Source organism: Stegodyphus dumicola, chromosome 6, assembly GCF_044657685.1.
Source record: "Stegodyphus dumicola isolate Sdum_Otavi_A_Nest chromosome 6, ASM4465768v1".
Lineage (NCBI taxonomy): Eukaryota > Metazoa > Arthropoda > Arachnida > Araneae > Eresidae > Stegodyphus > Stegodyphus dumicola.
This window is the reverse complement of record NC_140773.1, coordinates 32,458,108-32,485,898: the sequence shown is the minus strand read 5'-3', so window position 1 is coordinate 32,485,898 and position 27,791 is coordinate 32,458,108. Positions and strand designations below refer to the sequence as shown.

General features: G+C 27.5%; 1 protein-coding gene across 2 annotated transcripts in view; it reads right to left on the bottom strand.

Moving 5' to 3' along the window:
* The window catches only part of LOC118194097 (cilia- and flagella-associated protein 58-like), a 37,642-nt gene extending 9,853 nt beyond the window's left edge, over window positions 1-27,789 (bottom strand). Inside the window, exons 1-10 of one of the 2 annotated variants that reach the window (XR_015041586.1) lie at window positions 27,648-27,789; window positions 25,417-25,632; window positions 24,197-24,327; window positions 20,534-20,681; window positions 17,193-17,387; window positions 15,316-15,453; window positions 12,853-13,012; window positions 12,273-12,323; window positions 11,835-11,917; window positions 10,634-10,686 (exon numbers count right to left, since the gene is read on the bottom strand). Coding sequence is in view for 1 of the 2 variants with exons in the window: in XM_035365293.2 (XP_035221184.2) it covers window positions 3,568-3,702; window positions 3,958-4,185; window positions 5,962-6,297; window positions 8,743-9,030; window positions 9,138-9,299; window positions 10,495-10,686; window positions 11,835-11,915 (1,422 nt within the window). In the remaining variant the exon portion in view is untranslated. Of the gene's footprint in view, window positions 1-3,567; window positions 3,703-3,957; window positions 4,186-5,961; window positions 6,298-8,742; window positions 9,031-9,137; window positions 9,300-10,494; window positions 10,687-11,834; window positions 11,918-12,272; window positions 12,324-12,852; window positions 13,013-15,315; window positions 15,454-17,192; window positions 17,388-20,533; window positions 20,682-24,196; window positions 24,328-25,416; window positions 25,633-27,647 lie in introns of those variants that run through there. The other variant, XM_035365293.2, reaches the window with a different exon arrangement.
* Window positions 27,790-27,791: the final 2 nt, after the last annotated feature.

The window sequence follows — 27,791 nt, the reverse complement described above, 5'->3', positions numbered from 1 at the left end:
TCTTCTCAAGAATGATTACATTTACCAAATTATCCTTAGATGACGAATGTATTAGCATCTATGTCATAAAGTAATTCAATGAATGTTGTCATTTTTTACGTGAATCATAGAAGTAAAACAAGTGGATGTTTATATCTTGACTAAGAATAAATTCATCAAAATGTATGCGATTAACTCAACAAAATCACAATGTAATTTTATGGAAGTATATCCACTGTTGGCCATTAAGATTGCAATACCATGAAGGAAAGCAAATACAAAAAAGCTATTTGTTGCATGTAAACAGCATGGCATGAAGACAAAATGATTAAATTTGTAAGCATTTTGGAGGTTTACAGAGGTACGAAATTAGTAGAAACAGCCCTTACCCCATTAGGCATGGAGTCAAAGTGGGCTTGGATGACAGAAATGGGCAACTCAATCCATACTGCTATGCCACATTTCATTAACCGTATTAGCTGGAGATAATATGTATAATAGATATAAGTCTATGCCATATACATACATATAAGTCTATGCATGACTTATATGATAATACATATAAGTCTATGCCACATTTCATTAACCGTATTAGCTAAAGAGAGATGGCAGGCCAGTTAGTAACCTGCAGAAACGACATCTGAAGCACTGCATAAAAGAAAAAATTTATAGTGGATTTCTTATTCGGAAAGTGCTTTGTAAGGTTGGTGTTTGCTCAGAATATCATGCTATGCCTCTAATAAGAGGAAATGCTTGCCAGCAAGTTTCGAAATTTGATAGAGGAAGGATCGTTGCCTATAGAAAGTGTAAATTATTGTTTTGTGATATCGCCGGTCAGACTAATCGACATCCAACCACTGTTATGTGATTATGAAATCAATGGATTGCTGAGGGTCATACTGAATGACATGCAGGATCTCAGCGCTCTCCCATAACCAATGCCAAAGAGGGCAGACATATTGTGAGGTCAGCCCTGCAAAGCTGTATGACCACCTCACGGACCATTAGTCAGGAAATGGGCATGTTTGCAGCATGCCCAATATCAGCTTGTAAGGTGCATCGATGTTTACAACAGCGTGGACTATCAGCAGAGTGACCATTACTTCAGCTTCCCTTGACAATGCAGCATAGAGAGTGACAGTGACTCTGGTGCACCAAACGGCAAAGCTGGGTACAGGAGTGGCACAATGTTGCCTTTTCAAGCGAGTCCCCATTTTACATGCAGTATTCTGATGGCCGTATACCTGTCTGGAGTGTCCGAAGAGACCGTACAATGCTTGCTTGCATTCGATATTAGTACAGGGGCCCTGGACCTGGTGTGATGGTTTGGGCAGCCACTGAGTACGTGTCACGCACATCTCTAGTCTTTGAGGACCCAAACACCATGTTCCAACAAGATAATGCAAGACCACATGCTGCAGATGTCCTGACCTTCCTCGATAAACAGGGTATTCGATTGCTGCCCTGGCCTGCCTGCTCTCCAGATCTGTACCCCATTGAAAACACCTGGTCATGGGTTGCTGAGAGACTGGCCTGCCATCTTTCTCCAGCTAATACGGTTAATGAAATGTGGCATAGACTTGAAGCAGTATGGATTGAGTTGCCCATTTCTGTCATCCAAGCCCACTTTGACTCCATGCCTAATGGGGTAAGGGCTGTTTCTACTAATTTTGTACCTCTGTAAACCTCCAAAATGCTTACAAATTTAATCATTTTGTCTTCATGCCATGCTGTTTACATGCAACAAATAGCTTTTTTTGTATTTGCTTTCCTTCATGGTATTGCAATCTTAATGGCCAACAGTGGATATACTTCCATAAAATTACATAGTGATTTTGTTGAGTTAATCGTATACATTTTGATGAATTTATTCTTAGTCAAGATATAAACATCCACTTGTTTTACTTCTATGATTCACGTAAAAAATGACAACATTCATTGAATTACTTTATGACATAGATGCTAATACATTCGTCATCTAAGGATAATTTGGTAAATGTAATCATTCTTGAGAAGAACAGAAATTCATTTGTAACAACTCTCTGGATGCGTATAAAATCTGTCATATTCAGTTACTCAGGCAAATAAGTGTCCTCATTTTACATCAACTTAAAAGGATTGGGGTCCAAATATTTGGGGAACTTCAACTAATTCCGGGAAATTTTGATTTTTCTCTCCTGAATTTTCAGCAATCAAAAGAAAATAGTGAAATAATGATGGATAATCTTAGTTAATAAATGGAGTAGAAATTAGCACTAGTTCTATGGAATACTTAATTAGATTAATGAGATAGTTCATAAAAGCAAGCAACTTGTAAACTGGGGGTTTTCAAAAAACATGAATCCATTGTTTATGTATAAATAAGTAAATATTCCTCTTCATAAAAAATTTGGTTTGGATATTTTGACACATTTGCATATTTCACACTAGAAAGAAATAATTTATGACACCCTTTCAGTATCAAATCAGAAGCAAAAGAATCAAATAGCAAGGTATTTTTTAAAATTAGATAAGTTAACAGTATTTTGAGAAATGATGCAGTTCAAGCCAGGCTCAAAACCTGGCTATTTTCGTGATTTTCTCCATGTCCAACATAAATATGAACTAGTTTTTCTCAGAAAAATCTCCATGAATGCATTTCCCTTTTAAGCATATAGCTCTACTGTGCTTTTCAGTAATGCAATAAATTCTAAATTTCACTAAAACAAAATAAAATTAAATAATTTTTGCAACAAAAATTATAAAATACATGAAATTAGAATTTTAAAATTATTAAATTATTTCATTGTCATGTTTTAGTTAAAAATTATTAGTTTAATAAAAGTAAATATTCAGCATGCAAAGGCAATTTATGTTTAATATTAAGCTGCATTAAAAACTCTTAGTTTAACTCCTGTAACTCTTCAACTTCATAAACTCTAGAAATAATTTCCTATATCAAATTTCAATCTTGTAAACTTAAATTTTCAGCAAAATATGATGGAATATGTTTGAATGATGTATGCATAACCATCGATAAACTTTGTCCTTAATTACAAGGATAAATGAACACATACAGTCAATTTTCAAAATTAACAAAATGGATGATATAGTGCATCCAGAATCTGTAATTAAAAGAATAAAAAAATTAAATTCCTGAATCTAAATATCCATAAAGTATTTAAGTTTTTCACGAGTATTAATTTCAGTATTATTCAACCTTTCTAACTATTACAGCTTCAATCACACTAAAATGAAAATGATAGTGATATTATCTTTAGAAACATCCTCTAGTTTTTCTTAGTCAGCAATGTGACATTATACTTCCTTAATAAAACAAATTTAGTCCTGCAATTAAATTCCTAATTTGCCCTTTGAATAATTTGTATTGAAATGAGAATAATGATAAAAACTTAAAAATTACCTAATTATTAAAAACAATATGAATTTCATGTAGGAAAAGATTTTGTAGAAATAATGAAAATATTGAATGCTCAGATTAGAAAAATTGATGGAAACAAAGGGGTGGGATGATTATACATTTTTATATTACATGAAAATATATTCCAAAAAATATGAAAAAAAAAAGTACGTTTGAATTATACTTACCATCATGGGAGTAATTTTTTTCTTTTTAAAATATTCATTTGTTTTTAGTTTCTTAACCATATCTTTCAAATTAGAAATTTCTGCTTGATAACTAGCCATGTATGTTTCATACATGTTAATCTCAAAGGACAATACCTGAAATTTTAAAAGTAAAGCATTATGAAAAACTAAGATAAGAGTTGATATTTTAGTAAAATTTTATTTTAGCATGGACAGCAGTTCCTACATATCATTAATATTTTATTTTAACAAGGACTACAGTTTATACAAATTATATGCAAAGAAAAGAAATAATAGTACCTTGTAAATTAACATGGAGAAAAATTTATCTTATTTCATAAAAAATTATTATTTTAAATGTATATGGTTATGAAGAAAAACTATTCATACCTTTAGCTTCTCAGTTTTTTCACTTGATAACTTTTTTTGTTTTATGCCTGTAGAATATTTTTTTTGAAATTCTTTTTGCTGTGCAGTTAGATTTTTCATGTGATTAATTAATTTAGACATATCAGAAATTTTGTTGTTTTTACTTTGAACTTCCTTAGACTTTTTCAAAAGATGTTTCTGTAGTGTTTGATATTTTTCCAGAATTTCATATTTCTCAGGATCAGTTCCCTAAAAACGTTTTTAAAAAATTTTTAATAATGCTAAATGTAATATTAAAAAGCAGTTCAGATAATTGCGATAGAAACAGTGCATTTTTATACTGTATCCAAATATAAAGGTTTATCACATGCATACTACAGCTCCATTAAATAATGTGACAGAATAGCTTAATATACACAGTACAGATATTTTAATCTAGTTAGATAATGATTAATTTTACAAGTTTTTACACTTACAGTTTTAATAGAATAGCTTGATATGCTCAATATATATATTTTAATTCATTACACAATTAATTTTATAAGCTTTCATACCTGAAATTTTAATAGAGTAACTTAATGCGCATAGTATAGGTGTTTTAAACCAATTAGATTGTAGTTAACTTCATACACTTTCACACACACAGTTCTAATAAAACAGCTTGATATACTAAGTATAAATATTTTAAATCAGTTAGATAACAGTTAACAAAAGCTTTTAGACTGCATTTCTAATAATACTTACACAAAATTCTCAGTAAATGATTTGCATCAAAACAAAGCTGTTTCCAGTTAAAATATGAAGTTGATTATCCCACAATTTCTTGTATCTCACCCAGATTTATTTCCCATTATTGTTGATAAAATAAAATATATTTATCTTGCAACATATTTTAGAAAATCATTGAAACAGTTTATATATTATTAGAAATGTATATATTTATATTATGTCCTAATTGCTTGAAAACAAACAGTTTGAATAAAGAGACTACAATCATTCTATTTTTTAATTAGGTAAATAACTTCAGCAATTCTGTACATTTTAAGTTCATAAAATGAAGATATATTTTTTCTCTGCTTATGTTTTTATATAAATAAGTGTCATTCAATTAGAAACATAATTATTTGATAAAATAAATATTTATATTAACATAAACATATCTTTAATTCCTCTTTCATGATTTTATACACTTCTGTGCTAATCATAACTATAGCTTAAAAATTTAATATTGCATTGCTGTATATTAAAATACACTTTCTTCATTTTAAAATTACTGAATATTTGTTTACATTCGAGATCTAGAAAAAGATTCCATGAATCATGGATTTCATTTCTTTTTCTGTAACCATTTTTATAATAGCTTCCCTGCCCCAATATTAGGTTACAAATAATAGTTACAGTATTAAAACATATATATGTGTATATCACACTAGTTTACAGTGGGAAATACAAATGAAAACTACTATGTTATTTAATTTACAGAAATATGGGTATATTTATCTAGCATTTTTTATATATGCCAAGTCTTCACTATTTAAGCAGCAGGTAACAAGTAAGTACCTCTTTTCTTTCCTTAAAAAATTGCCCTGAAAACATTACTAAGGTTGCCTTTTTGCTTAATACATTGGCATGTTCTCTTGCAATGAAGGATGCCTTCTAGATATTAAGATTAAGGGTATAGTCCAGATATGTTATAAACAGTTGTTAAATAAATTTTTGATTTAAAGATGTTATGAAAAGTTTGTAAAAAAACTTTTGCATTATCCTAATTAAAATGCTGTGAAAATAGCTGTTTATATTTTTCTAGTAATATTTATATTTAGTTTCATTCTATCCCTATTTTGGAGAATTTTTTTTTCATTGTTTAATGTTATCAAAACAGACGTGGATATATGTGATCTCAATTAAGCAGCGCTTAATGTATTCAAATAATCTAACCTAGGCAAAAAAGATTTGAAGTCTATTTTTATAACATTAATAATAATTACTTTTTAAATATTTTTATACTAAAAAACTGAAAATTACTTTGAGCAACCTCCAACGATGAACATTTGTTGGCCTTTGTATTGTTCTTTCTAATGCAGAGTTTTTAAACCTTTCTTTGTTGAGCTCTTGTTTCGCATATGTGAAACTTTCCCTTAGTTTTTCTAAGTCATTTATTTTGCATGTTAATGAATTCTTCTCTCCAGTCAGTCGAAGTATTTCTAAATGTAACAGTTTTGTAGAATTCTCAAGATTTAAATAGGCCTCCTTTTCTCTCTGAATTACTTTCTCTGATAAGTGTATTTTTTCTTCAAGATCAGAAATTTTTGCTCTTTGACTCTGCATTTGTGAGCGCAGTGTAAGACATTCTTCTGTTTTCTAAATGATAGAAAAATAAACTGAATATATAAATTTTTCATATGCTCAAGGGAAAAAATAATACAAATAAACATGAAATAAATTAGTTATATTAATTGTATATATCAGGCATACAATTTTTAATTGGTATGCTCTTCAAATATGAATAAAAACTTATATAAAATTATTTTATAATATAAAAAGGATAAAACATGAAATAAAATGTAAAAATACTGTCAACATGCTGTCTTTTAAAAATATATCACCTTTAAGAAAATTGTCTGCACAGACACAATGATTGTGCACTGAGTTTTTCAGTTTTTCTTTTTATTGAATGCCATACTTACTTGAGTGAACCATACTTTACTCTGAGGAAAATAAATAAACAAATAAGTTATTTAAGATTTTTAAAAATAAAGAAGATCTGATATAATATTTGCTTGCCAATTATTTTTAATAAATACAGTCAATGTATTTATTTTCATTTCTTTTTTCAATTTCTGATAATTAATAACAGTTTTTTTAATAGTTTGCCTGTGTTTGGCAGTGACTTTAATGCCAAACAAGAGCCAATTATTGAAGAAGCCATAATTCAATGCCAGTTGTTAAAGAAGTTTCATTATCTATGATCTTATGATTTTCAGACTGAAAGTGGTGCAAGAATTATGTATTATTTTTGGAACTTCAAAATATCCGCTAAAGAATAGTTAAAGGCATAAAATAATCATAAATTACATTTCTGCAGAATATTTGTATAAAAAGTAGAAAAGAAGTACACTGACACACACTGTAATAACAAATTTATATTGAAGATAGCACACTTAACTTAAATGCAACTAGAATAAAACACTAAAATTATATGCTAATAATATAAAACTAGAAAAAGGCTGACTTAGTCATTTCTCAAAAAGTAAATATGGTAATAAAGTATAATATGTTAATACAGAGCATATGTAAAATATGGCAATAAAAGGCAGTAAATATAGTAATTTTATTATAAGAAGGTGATAGTTTTTAAAATATGCAGAATTCAACTTTAAGAGGCTGATGGTAATATTAACCTTTTAGCTACTAACGGAACATATATGTCCCACTAAAATATTAAGTATTATTGCTGGGTTAAAAAGTACTTAGAATATCCTGAATGTTGAGAATCGTCTTCCAATAGTTGGAAAATGAAGACACTGCTGTGCTTGTTGTACACAAACATAGAGAAAAGAACAAATATGAATTGCCCAATGTGTAATGTTGGTTTATGCAAAGAATGCTTTAAACTGTACCATAAGATATGAAATATATTTCATATAGTAAAGTTTTTCAGAATAATAGAAGTACTTATAGTAAGTTAATCACTACGTGTGGGACACATGTAACTACGACTAGGACATGTGTCGGAACCTTTGGCTTGAAAACAGTTTGTCAAAAATAATCCCAAATGCTAAATTTACCTTATTTATGACATATTTTGTTCACTTGGATAGAAAACTGGGTAATTGTTTTTAAATTCATAGTCAAAGGGTTAAAGAGAAGCTCAATGCATTTTGGGAAGATGATACAGAGATTTCTTTTCAAGAAGCAAAAACATTCGGCAATATACTATAGAGATTTAAAAATTATTATTTCAGTAGATAGAGAATCAAAAAAAAAAAAAAATTCTATTAAACTTTTCTTCTGCTTTTTTGGAATGACTGATCACAATATTTGGTCAAAATTAAGCTATTGAAAGTGTTCTAAACAAATCCTGACACTGCAAACATTTAGAGTTTAGTTATTAAATTACTGAAAATATGCAAATTTTTAAATCCTTCATGATATTTTCTTATCATTTTTTGTATTAGTAATTCTATATTTCATGTTGTTAAACACTAAATTTAAGCGAATTTTGTATTGCATTTTAGTACGTATATTTATTGCCCCCCCCCCTGCTCAGCCAAATTAAAGTATAAGCTAATTCAAATCCTATCCACTAGTTGAACATGAGACATATAGTCAGACATATAAATTAACTCTTAAACATACTGTCACCAGCCTTCATCAGCAATTCAGTTTGATTCAAAATTTGCCCAGCTCTCTCTAAGCAAAATCTGCTTTTACATCTTTATGGTATTACATGTATGTATAAATGTCTGTGTCTTGAATACACATCTAAAAAAAAGGTGTACCCTTCTGTTATTGGGACTGAATTCAAAAACGAAATATATATATGTTTGTATGTATATAGTACATTTATGTATACACACACGTATATGCACATACATACATAAATTTCTGAATCTGGTACCAATAACACAAGAATACTAAAAAAAAAAAAAAAAAAAAAAAAAAAAAAAAAACGTTCTAATAACTTTTAACTATTGTGCTCAATGGATGAAATCACTACAGAACTTTCTAACTTACCAAACACAAAAATGAATCATAAAAAAGTTTACTATAATTATTATAAATTATTTTAATTGGAATACAAACATAAATTAGCTTTCTCTGCAGTGTTTCTATTTCCTTTTCTTTTGCAGCTATGAGCTGTAAACGCAAACCATTTTGATATTCTTCGTGCTTGAATTGCATTTCCATGTCTTTGTGCTCTGACACTTCTTTTGCAGTTTTTGAAACTAATTTCTTATTTTGAAAATTCAGTGATTCCCATTTATTTTTCCAATTAATAACTTCTTCACTTTTAGAATACAGAGATTCTTTTAGTTCATTGACACAATTATCAAGGATATTGATTTTTTGTTTCATCTGATCTCGGCTCTCCTGTAAAATAATAGTATAACGATAAATCCTAAATGAAATGCTCATTTGCATGCATATACTCATTATATTCTTAAAAAGATTATATTCATATAAAGTAATGAGTTTACCTCTACATCTTTGTATTTTTGGCAAAACATTTTTCTGTCAAAAACTGCAGCACTAGTTATTTCAGTTTGTTGATTAAGTTTACTTGTTAATTCAGCAATTTTTACTTGCATCTGAGTTGCTTTATCTTCATGATCACAGAGACTGTTATTCAGCCTTTCAATCTGCATAAAATAAGGGGCAAAATACATTACTCTATTGTAAAACAAAATATCAACTATTAGAAACTGTCATACTTGCTTTTGCATTCCAATTGTTATAATCTTATATCCAAGATCTTTGAAGACTGCATTTCCAGTTTTTATAATAAAGATGAGAAATCTAAAAGCATATGTTATTTTTTAAAAAATATTTCTAATAAAGTGCAGATGTTGCATAAAACATATTTTATCAAAGTCTCTCTCTTTCCTCTGCAAATTATTTAATAACAAATTTATAAAAATAAATAATAATTCATTAAAAAATAAATAGCTAATTATTTAAGAAATTAAATCTAATCAAACATAAAAAAATTTAGCTCAAAACTGCACAGTTATATGCACTGTGCAGTTTTGAGCTAAATTTTTTTAAAATGAGAAGGAAGAACATGCAATCAGCAACAGCTATTTAACAAGCTGCTTTAACAAGGACATCACGTAAAACAATTTTTACTATTTATGTCCTTAGAAAAGTATGCAAACACATGCTGTTTACCACATATACACCTCATGTACAACAGTTCTTATTTTCTAATCACTCAACTTTTGACAAACTACCTATAGTTTCATAATATTCTATTGTTCCAATTTTTTTTCTTTAAAATCTTGGTTGAAATATAAACAAATCATCTTCAATTCCACCCATTGCATCTGAAGTGCCTATTCAACTCTTTTCCTTCACTAACCAATAACCCCTTACGGTAATTTTTCCTTTACAAAAATGCTAGTGCAGACATTATAGGAGTCAATTTTTCCCCATATCCCTTACTCAAAATGTAGGCATTACATTACCATATATGATAATATGTATAATACTGTAGAATACTGACTATAAATAAAAGCCATATTACTGCTTACATACATAACTAATTTAAGAATTTGTTTCATAACTAGCCATTATCATCATTTTGCCTTCCAGTTTCTAAAAACCGAAGACTCAAACCTCTAAATTTTTATGTTGGTATCACCCCCTTAAATGAGTTTTGTTCACCAAAGTATCACATCTTAAAAGAGCTTTGTGACATCAAAATTTGAATAAGAATCAAATTAATTTAATATCTGAAGTACTAAATGTACACAATAAACAGGATTTCATATTAATATAGTCCTACTATAAAACAGCATATTAATGTACACCCCCACATAAGTTAAATAGAAATACCTTTTTTGTTAATTCTTTTATGTCATCCAAGAGCTGAACCTTTATTGCTTCTAAAGTAGATATAATCCTATTTAATTTTTCTATCTGTTGTTTAGAAGTCTTAAGATCTTGACATAAAGTAATTCTTTCTTTTTCCCAAATTACAGACTGATTTGAGTACTTCTCAACCAAAGTTTCCATCTTTAACACATTCTGTTTGAAAATAAAAATTTAAATTTTAAATATTTACTTATATCTGTGTATTACTTCAAAGACCATAGAATCATAAATTTACTATTATTAAAATAACTGGAATTGATAATACATACAAACTTACATTAAGAGAAAAATCAGGAAATTGGAATAATTACAGCCAAGCACTGAAATATATTTCTCCCTTTATGATGCATAAGAGATTTTAAATGTAAAAATGTTTATCTCAATTTAAATCTTTAGAATATTATTCTTGAAAGTATAAGAAATTCCGAGCAAACAGCAGTATGAATTATTTTTAAAATTTAATAAATTAAAATTTTTTAATTAATTAATTAATTTTAGGTTACTTCTAGCCTTGAATCTGAAATAGGCAGTAAAATCAAAGGCAATTGATCAAAAAGATTGTTGATAACACTTTTAAAGTAAAAATTTTAGATTTTAAAAAATTTTTTTATTAGTTACAAAACTATTATAGCCTATTTATTTAGTTTTATACTTGCTCTTGCTTGTATTAGATATTAAGTTCAGTATATATAAGTGATAACAATTTGTTCAATCTCACTTATGGTATTTTCAAATGATGTCAATCTTTTAGTGAGTATGAAAGAAATTTAATAAAAATTGGCAATATTTCAAATTGGCAATAAGAATTTATGCTGCATTTTATGAATTTATATTTCAATACTTAAATTATATTGGATAATATATTGTTGTGGTTTATTAAAACATCATTTTAATATTACATGATTACACATTTAACATAAATATTGTATTTGATTAATGAGCTTCATTTTCTACAATGTAATCATAAAACCTATCAACAGAAATTTGTTTGTAAGATTGAAGAAATATTTTTAAGACCATTTTTTGTTTCAGGAAATGCACATTTCAGACTCTATATTTAATTCAAATAACAAAATTGAAAAGAAATTCAAATGTTTTAAAATATTTGAACATATTATTTTAAGGTATTTGGCATAAAGAAATGTATAACATAAAATTTATCTTTTAAGTTCATCATTAACACTTAAAGATGGGAATAATGAGAAAACATACGTATATGATACAAAAATAAGACAGAATGATGTGTTTGACATTTTTAATGCAAATATGATGTTTAAAAATTCATAATAAAAAAGCCTAACCTTTGCTAGCAATTCTTTTTCTCTGATTAATGCAGAAACTTCTGATTCGTGTTGTGCTTGGTATTTTTTCAGTTTCAACATTTCTAAAATAAAATATATTTCTTCTAAATTTTTATGAATATAATATAGCATACTGTAATCAAAAGCCTGTACAGAATAGATTTTACAATGAAAAATATAACTTAACATAAACATATGCAATAAATTTTATATAAAACAATTTATAATAATTACTATTTTTTATACAAAAGTTAGTACTAAATTATACCTCTTAGTTGAAGATGAGTAAATAAAAATAACATATTAGAGTAATTAAAATATTTGCTATAAACTTAATTAAGTATAAATTACAGTAAATTAAATTTTAATACTCCGAGTTAAAAACAAAAATAAACAAAATTTAATGCTTAGAAATGTTGTATCTATTATAATACTTGCCTTGTTTGATGCTTCATAAGTGAACAAGCAAAATATGGTTGAAGGCAAAGACTATTGAATAAAAACATATATATATAAAAGTGCACAAGGTAAACAAATGTTATAAATAGAGAAACAGAGGTGAAATGAAAAATACAGGTGCAATAAATTCATAGCAACTAAAGAAATTATAAACTATAAAACTGATATTTAGGATAAAGTAATTTTAGAAAAATAAATAAATGAATAAATAAAATTTTAAATAAAAATAATAGCAGGCATGGATAATATTTTTTATTAAAAATAATAGCAGGCATGGAAATTAGGTATGATTTAGAGTATTTAAATTAAGAAAAAACAAAGATATTCCATTTGCCAAATGTATAACATGTAAAACAAATTAAACAATACTGCACTTAGTCATTAAATTAATTTGATTTACTAATATAAAATCATGTTGACATTAATTTTTAAATATTTAACAAATTTTACACCTATTTTCTTTATTTATAAATTACAGTGATTAACTGCACAGATAGTAACAAAAATTTCAATTGAAATGCAAATAATAAATTCATAACCTATTAAGAATCTGAATTACCTCCTTCATAATTTAGCAATTGCTTTCTTAGTGATTCATATTTAGACTCAATATTCTGCTTTTGGTTCTGCGCAGTCAGGAATTTCTGCAGCAATGACTCTTTCTCATTTATACTATTCACCAATTTTGTGTTTAAATTCTTCATATCATCATCTTTTTTCTACAAAAACAATTCATCTTAAAGGAAGTACCTTTTTTTAAAATGACACATGATATTAAAGATAAAGTAATGCAAATTTTAATTAACAAAAATTCAGATTAAAGCTGAAATAAATTAATATTAAATAAAATTTCATTAGATAACAGTTCATTCAAACCGGTAAAAGAACACATATTTATATCTCAGAAAGCCTTGTGAGTACTATGGATTATATAAGCTAAGGAATCATGATGGATCATTAATTAAGTTATTGCATTTGGTTTGCAAACACTTATCACAATATAGATTACATTACTAGAAACGTTTTAGAAATAATTAATGGCTTGATGCATTGAATTCAAAGCTATCAATATATACTCTATGTGTGTGTGTGTATAAATATGTAAGATAAAAAGAATGTTGATTAGCTTATAATTTAATTTAGCAGTAAGCTTTTAATTCCTCATTTTTAATTTGGGTATTTCCTCTCTGTATTCTAAAAGTGATAATAACTTTTTCGGACTGTGCCATTTCTAGGTTAATCTGCATCAGTTTGCTTGCACAATGCTGATGACATAACAAACTCGGAAATTAAACTCAAAATTTTGAGAACTGAAACCTTTCTAACATAAACCAACATTAACCTCTTGGTGAGCTTCCATATTGGAGTAATAAACACTTTAGCTTCTGCCTCTCTTCCTGTAATGATGCTGTTTTGCTGTGCTGTCTTCCTATCACAAGTATCAAAAATATAAATGTTCTGGAAATTCATATTTTTGATACTGACAATTAGAGTGCTAAGTGAAATGTGGCCACAAATGTCAATTTAAATAAAAGTAGAATTTAATCTGTCTTGACTGACAAGTTTCTTAGTTATTAGGAATTCAACACTGTACCATTCTATGCAATAAGAATTTTTCTTTTTCAATGTGGATCTTCTAGGTTTTATGAATTCTACATGTTAAGCCATCACCGTTGATATATCTTTTTCTATTTTTTTATTACACACATATATATATATAAATATTCAAATCTCAATTTACCAAGATAATATCAGGACTGCCCATGGTTACTGTTAAAGCCAAGGCCAATCTGACAATAGTTAAAAATCACAGAAAAGGAAAATAACTAATATTGTATGATATTGTAATTAATATATAAATAATGTTAATAACATACATACATTTTTAAACAGTTAATCTAGAAAATAACTTGTTTGTGTAAATTAAATCAGTATTAAAAAAACACTGTAAATAAGGGAAGAATAAACATTATTAGAAATGAAGAAACTAACTTACACCTGAATTTACACCTTGGGATCAGTGTGAAAGAGAAGATTAATGATTGTACACTTTATTTTCATAACTGAGGAATTTACATTTAATAGATAATTTTAATATTTTTTACTATAATTTAGATTATGAACAATTAAATTACATGATGTTGTGGGTAAAACAACTCCCTTTCACTTATAGCAGACCCACCAGAAAGGACTCCCAGTGGAGGGAAAGAGAAGTTGTTACGTAAAAACATACATGCGATGCTCTTGCTGACTGGCTGATGCAGCATGGCTCCTGCTCGTATGAATGAATTGCTTCACCTTTCACCTGCTAATAGCTGATGAATTTCTTGATCTCTGATTTGGAACATCTTTGGATGTTTTATTTCAGATCCTGATATGGGTTGAGTTGATCGGGCTGAATGATGACATCACGAACAACAGTGGTGATATTAGGTGGCAAGTGAGCCACAGCATAGTTAAATTTGGTCTTTTGTTCTGATGTCAGTTTATGAATTACTAATTTGAATATTGTTTCACATATGTGAAAACAAAGAGATGGATCAAGATAAAAGGTGGAATCACCACAGTGAAAATTTTGGAATCAGCCATTATCCAGGTGGAACAAGTGCCAGCAGGAGGAATCAAAATCAAAAGTGTCCATTACTGTAAAACAGTTCAAGTCCAAAAGTCACAATTGAAGGGGTGCATTGTTGATCTGACTCCCATATTTTAATGAAGCAGCATGGGAGAGTATTACGTATAAAAATATAATCTATTCCACATATAGAATTAAATTCATGCTGGGAGCACTGTAGCAGCCTTTCACTCCCCCCTTGACTCACCAGAAAAGACTTTGAGGGGAGAGAGAAATTGTGATGTAAAAATATACACATGATGCACGCCTCTTGCTGAATGGTTGATGCGATGCATTGCTTGCTTGCATAAAGTAAATGTTACATGAAGACAAAATTGAAACAAATCTGACACATCAAAACTGAAACAAAAACAGTTCAGTATACTATATAGATAAATAAAAACTTACATTTAGTAGAACAGCCAATTTGTCTCTTTCATTTGAAACTGATTTTAGGTTTTGGAGCTGAAGTTTTACATGTTCTTGAGCTTCAATGCATAGTTCTTGCAAGTAGTTGATTTTCAATTGATGAAGAGAAACTATGGACTAAAATGAAAATGAACAGTTACTAATATGCTGAAAAAACATCAATATTTATAAGAAATAATATAAATAATCTAAGAAGTGAAATTTTTTATATATTAATTATAGAAGCCAAATATAAGATTATAATTATGCAATTGCATTCAGATTTAAAATTCTAATTAATATAAAAACTAATTAAAATATGAAGATAAAAATAATCAGTATCTCAACAAATATATCCAAATGTTACATGGATACTGAAATATAACAACGTAAGGATTGCATTAAAAATTAATAAATAAAAATAAGAGAGAGGTACTGGAAAGTAAAGTAAAAATAGAATTTTCTAAATAATGATGACTTACAGATTTATGTAAAAAGTTCTATATATAATATACACACTCAAGCTTATAGTATTTAAAATAAATACTTCGAAATTTAGTTATTTTAACACATTATTTTCCTAAAAAATAAAAAGTAAAGCATTTTTTACAATGCAACATTTATAAATCCTGTTTAATACATACCCAAATGCCCATATTATTTGAGTAAATTTATCATGAGATTAAAATATTGTATAAAAACACAGAAAACAGAGACTGCAAATTTAAAGTCATCCCTTTATTTCAAACAATACAGGGGAGGAAATTTTTAAACCTGTCACAATTATTCTTACACTATATTAACAGTTAGATTTAAGTTAAAAATTATTCTATGCTTCTTGGCTCACAACAAAATCTTAAGTCAGACCAGAAAATTAGGAAAATGTAATAACATGCATCATAATTTAAAAAGCAGGAGGTTAATTTTAACTATAAGTGTACTAGAATGCTTTGTCACATTGCAACCATGTCTTAGTAAAAATTAGCTCATTACAACTTCAAATGGCATGAAAGTACACTTAAACTGAATGTTCAATCTAAGGTCTAACTACAGAATTATTGCTCTTAAAGCTATTTCATTGCCAATGCATAACACACATCAAATTAAAATAAGTTAAAAAAAGATTTATTTAACCACTATTGGTAAGTTAAGCTAAAATAGTAGTAACACAAGTTGAATTGACTACTTATTGTATAAACAATATTACAAGATGACATTACTTGTTTTAGTTGCAAAGATTAAAATATTTATAAACACTTTTCTAAATTTAAAATTAAATAATAATTAGCTACACCATCTCTAAAATAATAAAGTGTTTACCAATAGTATATTGACTACTTAAACATTTCATAAATACAGCAGAAATTAATTCTTAGTAAGAAACAGCAGGAACATGGTGAAATGCTCGAACAAGCTTATGATATAAATCCTCTTTGCACTTTTAAATTATGCTACATGCCATTGAATACACATAAATTTTTAGCCTGAGCAAATATTGTTCCATAAACAAGAAAGATAGGATAAGCTTGAACTCAAATCTAACTGTTAGTAAAACTTAATAATAACTATCTCAAATCCATGAATGATTCTCAAGCAACAACTAAAAAGTGTTAATTTTGATCCTGTGGTATCATACAGAAAACTAATTAAATATACCTAATTAAAGATCTGAAACTATGTTAATAAAATTATTAAAATGAATTTTGTCAAACTCTTTTTAAAATCACTAGGTAATGCATTCACAATACAATATAGAAACATGCATATTAATTTACACATCCAAAATATAATTTCAGATTTAAAAACCTATGACACAAAAAAAAGTTTCAGCTACATTAATTATCTGTTCTAAATAATATTAAAAGAAAAAAAATTACTTCATAATTATTGATCTTCTTTCCTGTAATAGTGATATTTCTTTTTAAGACAGTCACAGTTTCATCTAATTCATTAATTCTGTCTTTCTTAGCTTTTAATTCTTTCTCAACCAAAAGTCTGTCTTTGGTAACTTTTTGACTTCTTCCTAATTCTTGCTTAAGTTTCAATCGCAGATTTTCAAGATTTCCCTCTAACTACAAATATATATTTTAAAATTATTTCAGCATTCTTGTGCACATAATTTACACACTATTTACTAGTGTTTCTATATAAAATATTTATTAAGGCATGTGGAAAAAATATTTGAAAACAAATTTTCAAATAACTAAAATGGCCATGATGATAAAATTAATGAATTTCAATGAATTGAATTAAAATGTTTTAATTAATTAAATTTGCAATTATATTATTATTTTTTATATTTAATTACAAGGATAAATCACATTTTCAAAATTTAATTTTCATAATACAGTAAAAGCCTTTATAACTGGCACTTTATTAACAGCAATATTAAAATAATGGCAATTTTGAAGGTCTAAACTTAAATCCAAAATTTAGACCTATAAGGTAAAAAAAATTGTAATGGGCTAGTGATGGCTAATAATTTAATGTGAAAATCATGAGTATTAAGTTTATTCTGCTCCACCAATTTTTTTTCAAGCTTCAATGTGTAAACTTTGGAAGCAGTATCCATGACTCAAAAAAAATCCACGCTGAAAGACCATATTGACTTTGGCCCTTCCCTAGAAAGATGCAAAGAACATTATTTTTTACATCATTGTTGGTATAAACTGTGGGCCATAATTATGTTCGTGAATGACGAGTCAAGTGACAAAGATTCTCTTGTTTTAAAACATTCCCGGTGCCCTTGTCCCATCATGGATTGAGTTACATGTTTAGAGAAGATCAAAGTTAGAAGAAGAGCTGTAGGCTTGGATGAATGTAATGATGATTCTATTCCTGTCACACCCTCTCAAGATGATGATGAAATAATCAGACATGTACTTGAAAAAGAGAATGATGAGGAGGAGAAGGGGGAAAATGGAGATGGTGGTGCCATGCAGAATAAGAAAGTTTGTCGATGAAAGTTTGTAGACTTTCAATAGATTTTCTGAGCAAGGTTCATCTATATCAGTGCATGATATTATGAAGCTTTTTTATATACACAGCAAATTCTTCAAACTCCAGCAACAATCTCATAAGCAGACACACATTCAAATTTACATGTCATCACACCATAAAATTCATAACTTTCATCTAATAATATATATAATTGGCAATTTAAAAATATTGTTTAATTTAATTTTTTTTTAAATTTTTGTTTGAAGTCTAAAATTACGAGCATGTATTTTAGTTTTCAATAATTTGTATGATCTTCAATATTATTTATTTAATACTGGTTAATAAATTGAAAAATATTACTAAGAGACTTTGCATGCTGCAATTTCTACAGATGGCATCATAAAATGTAAACAGGTTAAGTTCTAAAAATATATATATATTTATTTATTCATAAATATCCCTTATCTGGAATCAGTGAGGACCTGTTGATACTGTTTAAAAGAAATTCTACTCTATACTGAAATAAAATAAATATTGAGGGGGGGGGAATTGTATTCTAACACATATTTTATTTTTTTCAAATATCATTAACTTTTGCATGTTTTTGCCAAAATGAATAAAAATATAAAGAAAATATTAAATAGACAGTAGTTTCATGAATAATAATACAAAGAATCTTACACAATTTTTTTTTTCAATCTTTTAGTGACTAAGAACATTAACAGCACTTAAAACAGTAATACAGAGGTAGTACGTTTTGGTAAAGAAATTTAGCTAAGCATATAAAACTATTTACTTTATTATTGTTACCATTAGAGAGCTTTGTAATAGAAAAACTGGCTAATATTATGTTATATGCAATGAAAGCACATAACCAATCACTATTCTAAGAATTTAATCCAAGACAAAACTACCACTATTCAGTTGTAAAAACTTCATCATTGATGTATCCTTTAAACATCAGTAACTGGGTAGCTAAATATTTGAATATTGATGGTTTTATCTGAAGTTCAATTCTCAGAAAACTTGCATCAGATTATCTTTCATGTAATTCAGAAAATAATTTGATGAGTTTTGTTTTAAAAAAGCAAGACCAGTTTACAAAGGTATTTTGCTAATTTCAAAACTTATTTCAATATTCTGAATTTTTTCCCTACTTCCTTCTATGCAGTGCTGATGATATTCCTATCAACAACAAACTTTCAGAGAAATACATGATTTTAAAAGTAATTAAAAGTATTTTGTAAGGAAATAAAATAATTTTCTTAATTGCAGTTGATAAGTAATAATCTTAAATCAACTATGTAAAAACTAAGAGTTAATACATAAAAATAATCACAAATTTATCTCAATAGCTAATTATGCATAAAGAAATAGAAACATAGAAAAATTTCCTGTCTAATTTTAACTTTAAAAATTACAACCTGAAAGAAACTAGAGGAACTTATAAGATGTGTAAGAAGAAATAGAAAGACATAAAAAATTAACATGCTTTCATTAAATTATAAGTAGCACAGCCATTAAAATTTTATTTTCTTAATCACTTACTGAAATCATGAGTAGTTAGTTATATGACTTCTAGATTTTGAGACTAATTTTAGTCCATCAGCAGCCAAGCGGTAAAGTCCCTGAACACTGGTAGTTCAGTCCAAGGTTCGAATCTCGCAAATGAGCTGGCTACATGGACATTTTCGTGGTTTTCCCCATGTGTAAATATGAGCCAGTTTTTCTTAGAAAGTCCTCCATGAAGGCATCCATCCCTTCCCTGTAGTGCCTTAGGGCAGAACACGTAAATAATAATATTAACCACCATCTTAGCCTTATTTTTCAATCATAATTCCTGGTGCTAACTTAAAAATAACTTTTGAATTTCTATAACCTCCTCTCCCCCCAAAAAAATTGTCCTTAAATTGAGGATCTCATATGTAGTTGCAGAGTAACTGCTACCTTCTGCCTACACCAAAATATATTAGTAATGCTATCTTATGATGTTTGAATAATACCCATTCTTTATGAACCAAATTTTGATTTTATATATATTCCAACTGATGTTAATAAAAGTATAAAATGAAACTCAAACATGTCTATAGAAGTTTCTTCTCGGAAAGAAAGGCAGATGTTGAAGTACTCATGAAAATTTTAGAATACTTGATTTGTGTATCCCAAGTAGAATAGTAATTAATTACATAATCAGTGATTATTTAATTATTTATAAAATTTGGTTGCTATAATAATAATTAGCAATATTTTAAAGTTATTGCTTAAGAACTATTCTCACTTTATGCATTGCTTCCATTGTTTCTAATAACTTTGATTTGATCTCTTCTTCAGTAGTTTTTCTTATTTTTAAATCAGCTTCTAATTCTGAAATTCTGGCATTCAGCAATTTTCTCTCTCTTTCTACTTCTATTTGAAATGCTCTCTCTCTATGATTCAAACAGAAAGTGATTGGATTTATTTTAGAAATTCTAAAGCATTAATAAATACATATAAAAAAGTAATAAAATACATATAACATGTTAAAGATCAAATGAAGCAAACCTTCAAAGAAATGATATTTCAATTTTGATTGAATTGTAGTTAAAAAGGGGGTATGCAGAAACCACTTAAACCACTCATGTTTAAACAAAATGTTAAGTTAAATTAAATAAACTGCGAGCTTTAAACTGAAAACTTGTGTGATTGTTCACATATTCATTAAATTTCAACAAAGAATCTGTATTTTTAAAAATCTGTAAAATCTGTATTTGTAATCTGTATTTGCTGTGCTGAAACACCCAGTATTGTATATACATGTAAATAATTTTTATTTAGATGATTTAAAAAAATTGCTATTTTTTTAAATTAGTTTAACAAAGATTGAACTGCATTTAATTATGTGACCCCCCTAGGTTTTTAGAGCAAAGTCATGAAATTTTTTTTAAAATTTACATTATTTTCCCCTTCTTCAAGATATTTAGAAAGCAAGCTCCTCTAAATTCTAAAATGAACTTGTCCACATAGTGGTTGCTTTTCATTTTACAGTACTCTTTCAGTACCTGCATTTTGGAGAGGGTTTTTTTTTTTTTTTTTTTTTTTTTTTTTTTTTATTGTAAGCAGTTTATAGTTATAAGAATAGTTTATATTATGTGACAACATATTTGTTTCATGCCTAGCAATTACTTAGCATATATTTCATAGCATTACTGCAGTAGCGTTTATTATTACAAAATATTTATTTCATTCTCAATTACTGGAACATTGCATGTGCGGACTACCAACCCTATAGCTATAGCATTAGCATCACTTAACAGAATATTTATTGAACAATTTGACCCATTTCTCAACCCAAATCTCCAAAAACCCACTGTAGATACAAAGAAACAAAAGAAAACATGACACAACCTATGTTTTCTTTTTCTGACCAAACTTTCATTGATAGTGTCAGTACTATCCATCTTAGGACAAGATATCAAAGAATAGCAATAAATCTCTCGATAATTATTCAGTCCACTATCGTATTGTGATTTAATTGAAGCTGTTGCTTGCAAAAATCAATGGCAATTGGATCTTTGCACCGTAAATAAATAAATCCTGTAATAAAATACATTCCCATTTGGACGCCTTTCTCTTATAACCGAAGATAGAAGAACCATCTAGGCTTTGGAAAATATTTGATTTTCATCAGGTGCTTAGTTGAACAGTTTTTCTTTATGGATAGACCTTTATCTTAAAAGAATATAATTGCCACTTGTTTGTTGCTTTGCAAATCCCAAATTTTTAAATCCATTGCAGTAAAAATGTACACACAGACCAATGAAAGAAATGAGTTGTGCGGGTGAAGCAAACTGACAAATGATAATGGACGACTTTAAATTGATAATGGTGATAAATTATATTATTAACAAATATTAGTGCCAGTCATTGCGGTTAAACTCCCCAGCTGGTACTATCACTGGATCTTGGGGTACATTTCACTTCTCTTTCACAGGTACCAAAAAAGTGTGGGGGGTGCATAATACGAAGTGCTTGTTTTACTAACTAATTTTCTCATGGATTTTGAGTGCATGGGCTGTGATGAGTGATGCATTTATAGTGAACAGCTTCAAGAAAACAGGGATATTTAATGCTCTTGATGCTCTGAAAATCATTGCATGAAAGAAGAGAGACTAAACAGTGATAAAAATGATGACAACGGTGATGATGGTGGTGAATTGCAAGTTGTAGCAGACAACACAGTTTCAGCAGCATTGAGTGAATTGAGGCCTATCGAGCAGATGTGGATAAGAATAAGAGCAGACAAGATTTAAGATAAAGGGAAGTAAAAATCAAAATATCTTACTAGATATCATAATGTTAATATTACTACATATTCTTACTGGAAAGTAAGTCTCTTTTAAATAACATAATACTGTCATACTTACCTGTAGTTTAGCCATGACTACTTTTCATTTCCTATGTTCTTACTGTACTTTAGATATCAAATTATTTGAATAAATTCTCCTCCCCTCTTGGCTTTCTTATGATAAAATTAATAAAAAAAAGGGAGAATAAGTGAGTAAATATGGTAGCTATCTAAAATAAACTTAGGGACAAAGATAGAATTAATTTGAATAGACTATATATCTGAATTATGATAAAAAATTTAAATATGTTTGTAGAGACTGTTAAGATTGAGTGGGCAACATAAAAAATTCATTGAACTCTTGAAGGGTTCCTGTTTGAACTGGAAACTAGAGTTAAAGTTCTGCAGACCTTACTTGAGGAATTATGAGTTATGACTATGTCTTAAACAACTCATAGAATAGTGAAGATTGCTTAAATAACCTTTTCACTTAGTCTTAAATTGAGCATAAAGGCACTTGTGCTCACATAAGTTGTGATACAGATTAAACTTCCACTACTTGTGGATATTTAAATTAACATAACAGCCATTAATTTCAAACATTGATAACATAGTCTAAGACTATGCATTAAGAAGACTAAAGTAAGTTGAGTTGGAATATTTTACAGGTGCATAATTAAAAACATCAGCTAGCAAGCTGCCAAAGCCAGAATACAGCCTTTAAGCAGAGCTGGCAAAAATGCTAATAACAAAACATGGTTGCCAGAAGCTCTAAACTGAAGATTCAAAACCTTCAGCTTAAATACACACAAAGCTAATATGCATTCTAGTGAGGAATATGGAAAGGAGAAGTTATAGTAAAGACTTAAATCACAATAACTGGTTAGTTGACATAAGATACCTTACACCTTCACCAGAAATAAAATTCCTAACTCATCTTTCAACTTGCTAACTGAATGTGTTAATCCCTACCCCTTAAGGGTAATACTTAGGAAAATCCTCACATATTAAAAATGTTATCTTAAAAATATCACTTAAAAATATTAAGTTCTGAAGTTAGAAGCACAGAAAATAAATTTAGAGTTTTTTTTTTAACCATTATTATATACTGCTGAAACTTTTAAAAATAGTGATCCCCTAATTACTAGAAATCCTAGAAATAAAAAAATAACAGAGAAAATTTTTAATATTTGCAACTTAATATTCACTGAAGTCTTGAATGCTTTCAATGTTTGTAATTAATGTCTGTTATGTTCATTTAAATATACACAAGTATTGGAAGTTTTATATGCAGCACAAGTGCCTTTATTTTAATTATAATTTTCTTTCTTCCTAAATAACTAAGCATTTGAAATAAAAAAAAAAGTTTAATAACTTAAAATCAGATAAAACTCACAACTAAACTGACACTGATTTTACTGAAAACTTTATGAATATCAAGAGAGAGTGCAATGCTTAGAATTTTTCTATGAAACTGATATCAATGTATATTTGAATTTTATTTAATTTTAAATTTATGTTCTTCTTTTTCATTCATTAAACTTAAATGGAGAAAAAAATGAGGGGGGGGTAGAGGAAAGAGACAACAAAAATAGAAAACATGACAATAATAATTACTTTTCAGGTATAGAGGTATCTTCTTTATTTTCTAACTGAGAAATTTTTGCTTCAAGTTCTAATATTTGTTTCTTGAATTCAATTTCCCTTTCCTCAAAATTTTCAAAGCATTTGCATGCTTGTTCCATCTCCTAGAAAAATAAATGTTTGATCATGTTAAGTAACATGCTACAATAGTATTTTTTTATTCTAAATGATTTATAGGATTTTCTAATGAATTTAATGAAAAGTCTAATTATGTAAATTATATCAGTATTTAATAACATGTCGTATTGTTGTTATGGCTAATTTTACTTGTCTAAATTAATTTATTTAACACAATTTAAAATAATTCTTAAAAGAATTTTAAAGAAAAACAAAATGGTTTAAATAATACACATAACAAATTTAAAAACATAGCTTGACACCAAATAGCTTACCTTGCCAATGAAATACATGCAGAATGCATTTGTATTTAGAAGTAAAGAAATGTTTCCAGTGTAACTTTATTATTTTAAAAGTGTTAGCTTCCCTGGACTTTTTTTCTTTTTCTTTTTTAAGATTGGCAGGTAAATTTACAAATTAACACTTTTAATTTACAAATAAACATTTTTAATTGTCAAAGGTAAGTTTATTTTAAAAAATGAGTATTGTAGTTTTCGGCTATGATGGAGATATACCAGAAAAGTAAAATTGCACTTGTTAATTTCACAATTGCTTTTCTACCTATAAAAAGCTTTTAAATCAAAGATTCAAAGTCACTGAAAACTAAAAATATTTAAATTTTGAATTTTATTTGTTTTATTTAATTAGTTTTATGTGACATTTTTTGTAACATTAAAAACTGAAAAATGCTTCTTTTATATGCATGAAATAAAAAATGGAATAAACATTTATTTTATTTATCTAACATAGCATTTTCATTTACTGTAACTAAACCTCAAATTTAGTTCAGTGTTTCTTAAAAATTTTAAAACTTTAAAAGTACTATGTGATGAAAAAAGTTTGGAAAACATCAGTATATATTAACTGTTGCTTAAAATATTTTATATTATTGTACTCTTTAATGAATGATGATTTTAAAAAAGTAAAAAGCAAAGTAAGAAATTATACAAATCTAGCTATTAAATATTCTTTAAATATAGCTTTTTATCAGTAAATTTAAAAAGCTATATTACTTGGTAAAAAAGTGACAAATTATAATGGTATACAGTTATAACTTACTGTAGTTACAGACAGACCTTTTTTAGTGTATCCAAAGCCTTTTCAGCTTCATATCTTTTACCTTCAGCTTCTTGAATTCTTTTTTCACTTATAGCAATTTGTGCATTAAGTTCTTGACAATGATTTAAAAGCTGTTTTTGTGACTTTGCAGCATCTTTAAGAGCTTCCAAGACTTCAGAATATCCTTTTTCAACATTTTCAGCAATTTTAGTTTTTCGAAGGTCATACAACATCTAAAATAAAACTGAATAATTATAACAGCAACTTATAAATGATGCATAAATCTTAATTTATAAATGAAACATAAATTTTATGATATACTTAAAATTTATACTTATATATAACAGTTCAATGGATATAAATATTACTTCATCAATTTCTACTAATACATTTTTATGCAACTGAGAAAATTTTATTCATAATTGTAAAATTTTTAATGCCATTTAAGGTTGATCTTTACGTTATGGTAACTTGGCGTTTTTTTGGTGAAAATTTGGCGACCAACTCTCCTACAGCAACCCTCTATTTTGGTTAATGGAAAATTAAAGAGAAAATATACTACCATTTTTTTTTAAATTTATTTATTTAAAAAAGATAAAAGAAATTTATTCCAAAAATTTGCACTTTATTTTAAAAATTATTCTTAACAAAAATCTTTACGGTGACAATATTTTGCACTGCAGCTAAATAATATATTGTATGCATATGATAGTTTAAAAAAAAAAAAAAAAAAAAAAAAAAAAACATGAATAAAAGTATATTACATTCCACTCCACTTGAACTATTTTAAACAATGTGAAAGATATAGGTCTTTGTAACATCTGCTTTTCATCCAAATGCAAGTAAAAAGAATTCAGCTCAAGAACAGTCAAATATCAGCTTCAGTGTTATCAAAGCACATTAAATATTAGGTATACATTTAGATTTTCTGTTATATTTTTATTACTATAATAATGTATAGAATGACTCTCATGTAATCTCTCACTATGAATACTACATAAATAATATAAATTATAATCTTCTGGCATACATTATAACTATTCATTTTAGGAAGTAATCTAATACCTGAAAACACTTTTTCTTACAGTTTTTTTAAAGGCATAAGACAGGCTTTCATTAGTAATTAATTTTATAAAATAACTATATTAATAGTTAAATAGATGACACAGTTTTTTTCAAACAACTAAAATATTAGATAACTCTAAAAGTTTTTATCTTTTTTAAATTTATATAAACTACACATATTTAAATTACTTATTAAATAACTTCAATAGTTTCAGTTCAATATACAAATAAATAAATTAATTAAAACAAAGTTTAAGACAATATTTATCAGATCAATATTTAAGTATCTAATAAAAAATTGGAGCTTGTTTGTAGAAATAGAATTAAACAAACTCAGCTGCTCTTTAATTCCTTTTCAATTTATAAAAAAAAAAAAAAAAAAAAAAAAAAAAAAAAAAAAAAATGGTACAATGCACCAAATTTTGTTCTTTTAGCATATGAAGTTAATATTGTATATACTTAATATAAGCAAATCTAAATTTCAAGATACAACAAATCTCACTATTATGTTAGAACAAATTTAAAACTCTCCACACACAAGCAATTTAGAAGAGATATTAATTTAAACCATCAAATGAAATTTTTTGCAAAATTTTATAATGTATTAAAATTAATGAAATCTTAAATCAACTGATGAATGATAAAAATGTCTATCAGAAACAAAAGCTGTCATTCAGAGTTTTTGATCAGTCTGCTGATGCCCCAATCAGGTAAAATTACATTAAAACTGGTAAATCAAAATAAGAGAAAAAAAAAAAAAAAAAAAAGGTAGTCAAAGCTTTTGGTCAGAGTTATCTATGGCTATTTGAATTGAGTGCTGATTATTCTTTCTTGTAGGTAGAAAATGGGTAGGCACATAAATTAATACTGCATATAAAGGCAAGTAATATTCAAAATAAATCAACAGCTAATTAATATGATTGTCTAACTGATTATATCTGAATATATATAATAATGCTGCTTCCATAAATCAGGCAAAACTGAATTGTGAGAGATAAACTGTTTAAAAGTCTTATCTAATTTAAAAATTTTATAAAGTGTTCTTAAAACAGGAAGTCCTTAAAACTTCAAATTTAAGATTTTTATCCTGATACACATCATATTTTATATGTTATGCATGAAAAAAAAAAAAAAAAAAGGTTTGGAATCCCTAATCTGGAATATACTTAAAGGGGAAAATTACCTGCTGGAAATTTGATGTTGCCTTAACAAGTCTTGGTAACAAATCCATTTCGGATTGAACTCTCTCTCTCTAAAATAGATCGAAACACAAAAATTCAGTACTTGGTAGACACGCGTAACCATAGCAACCACAGCTACGGCTACA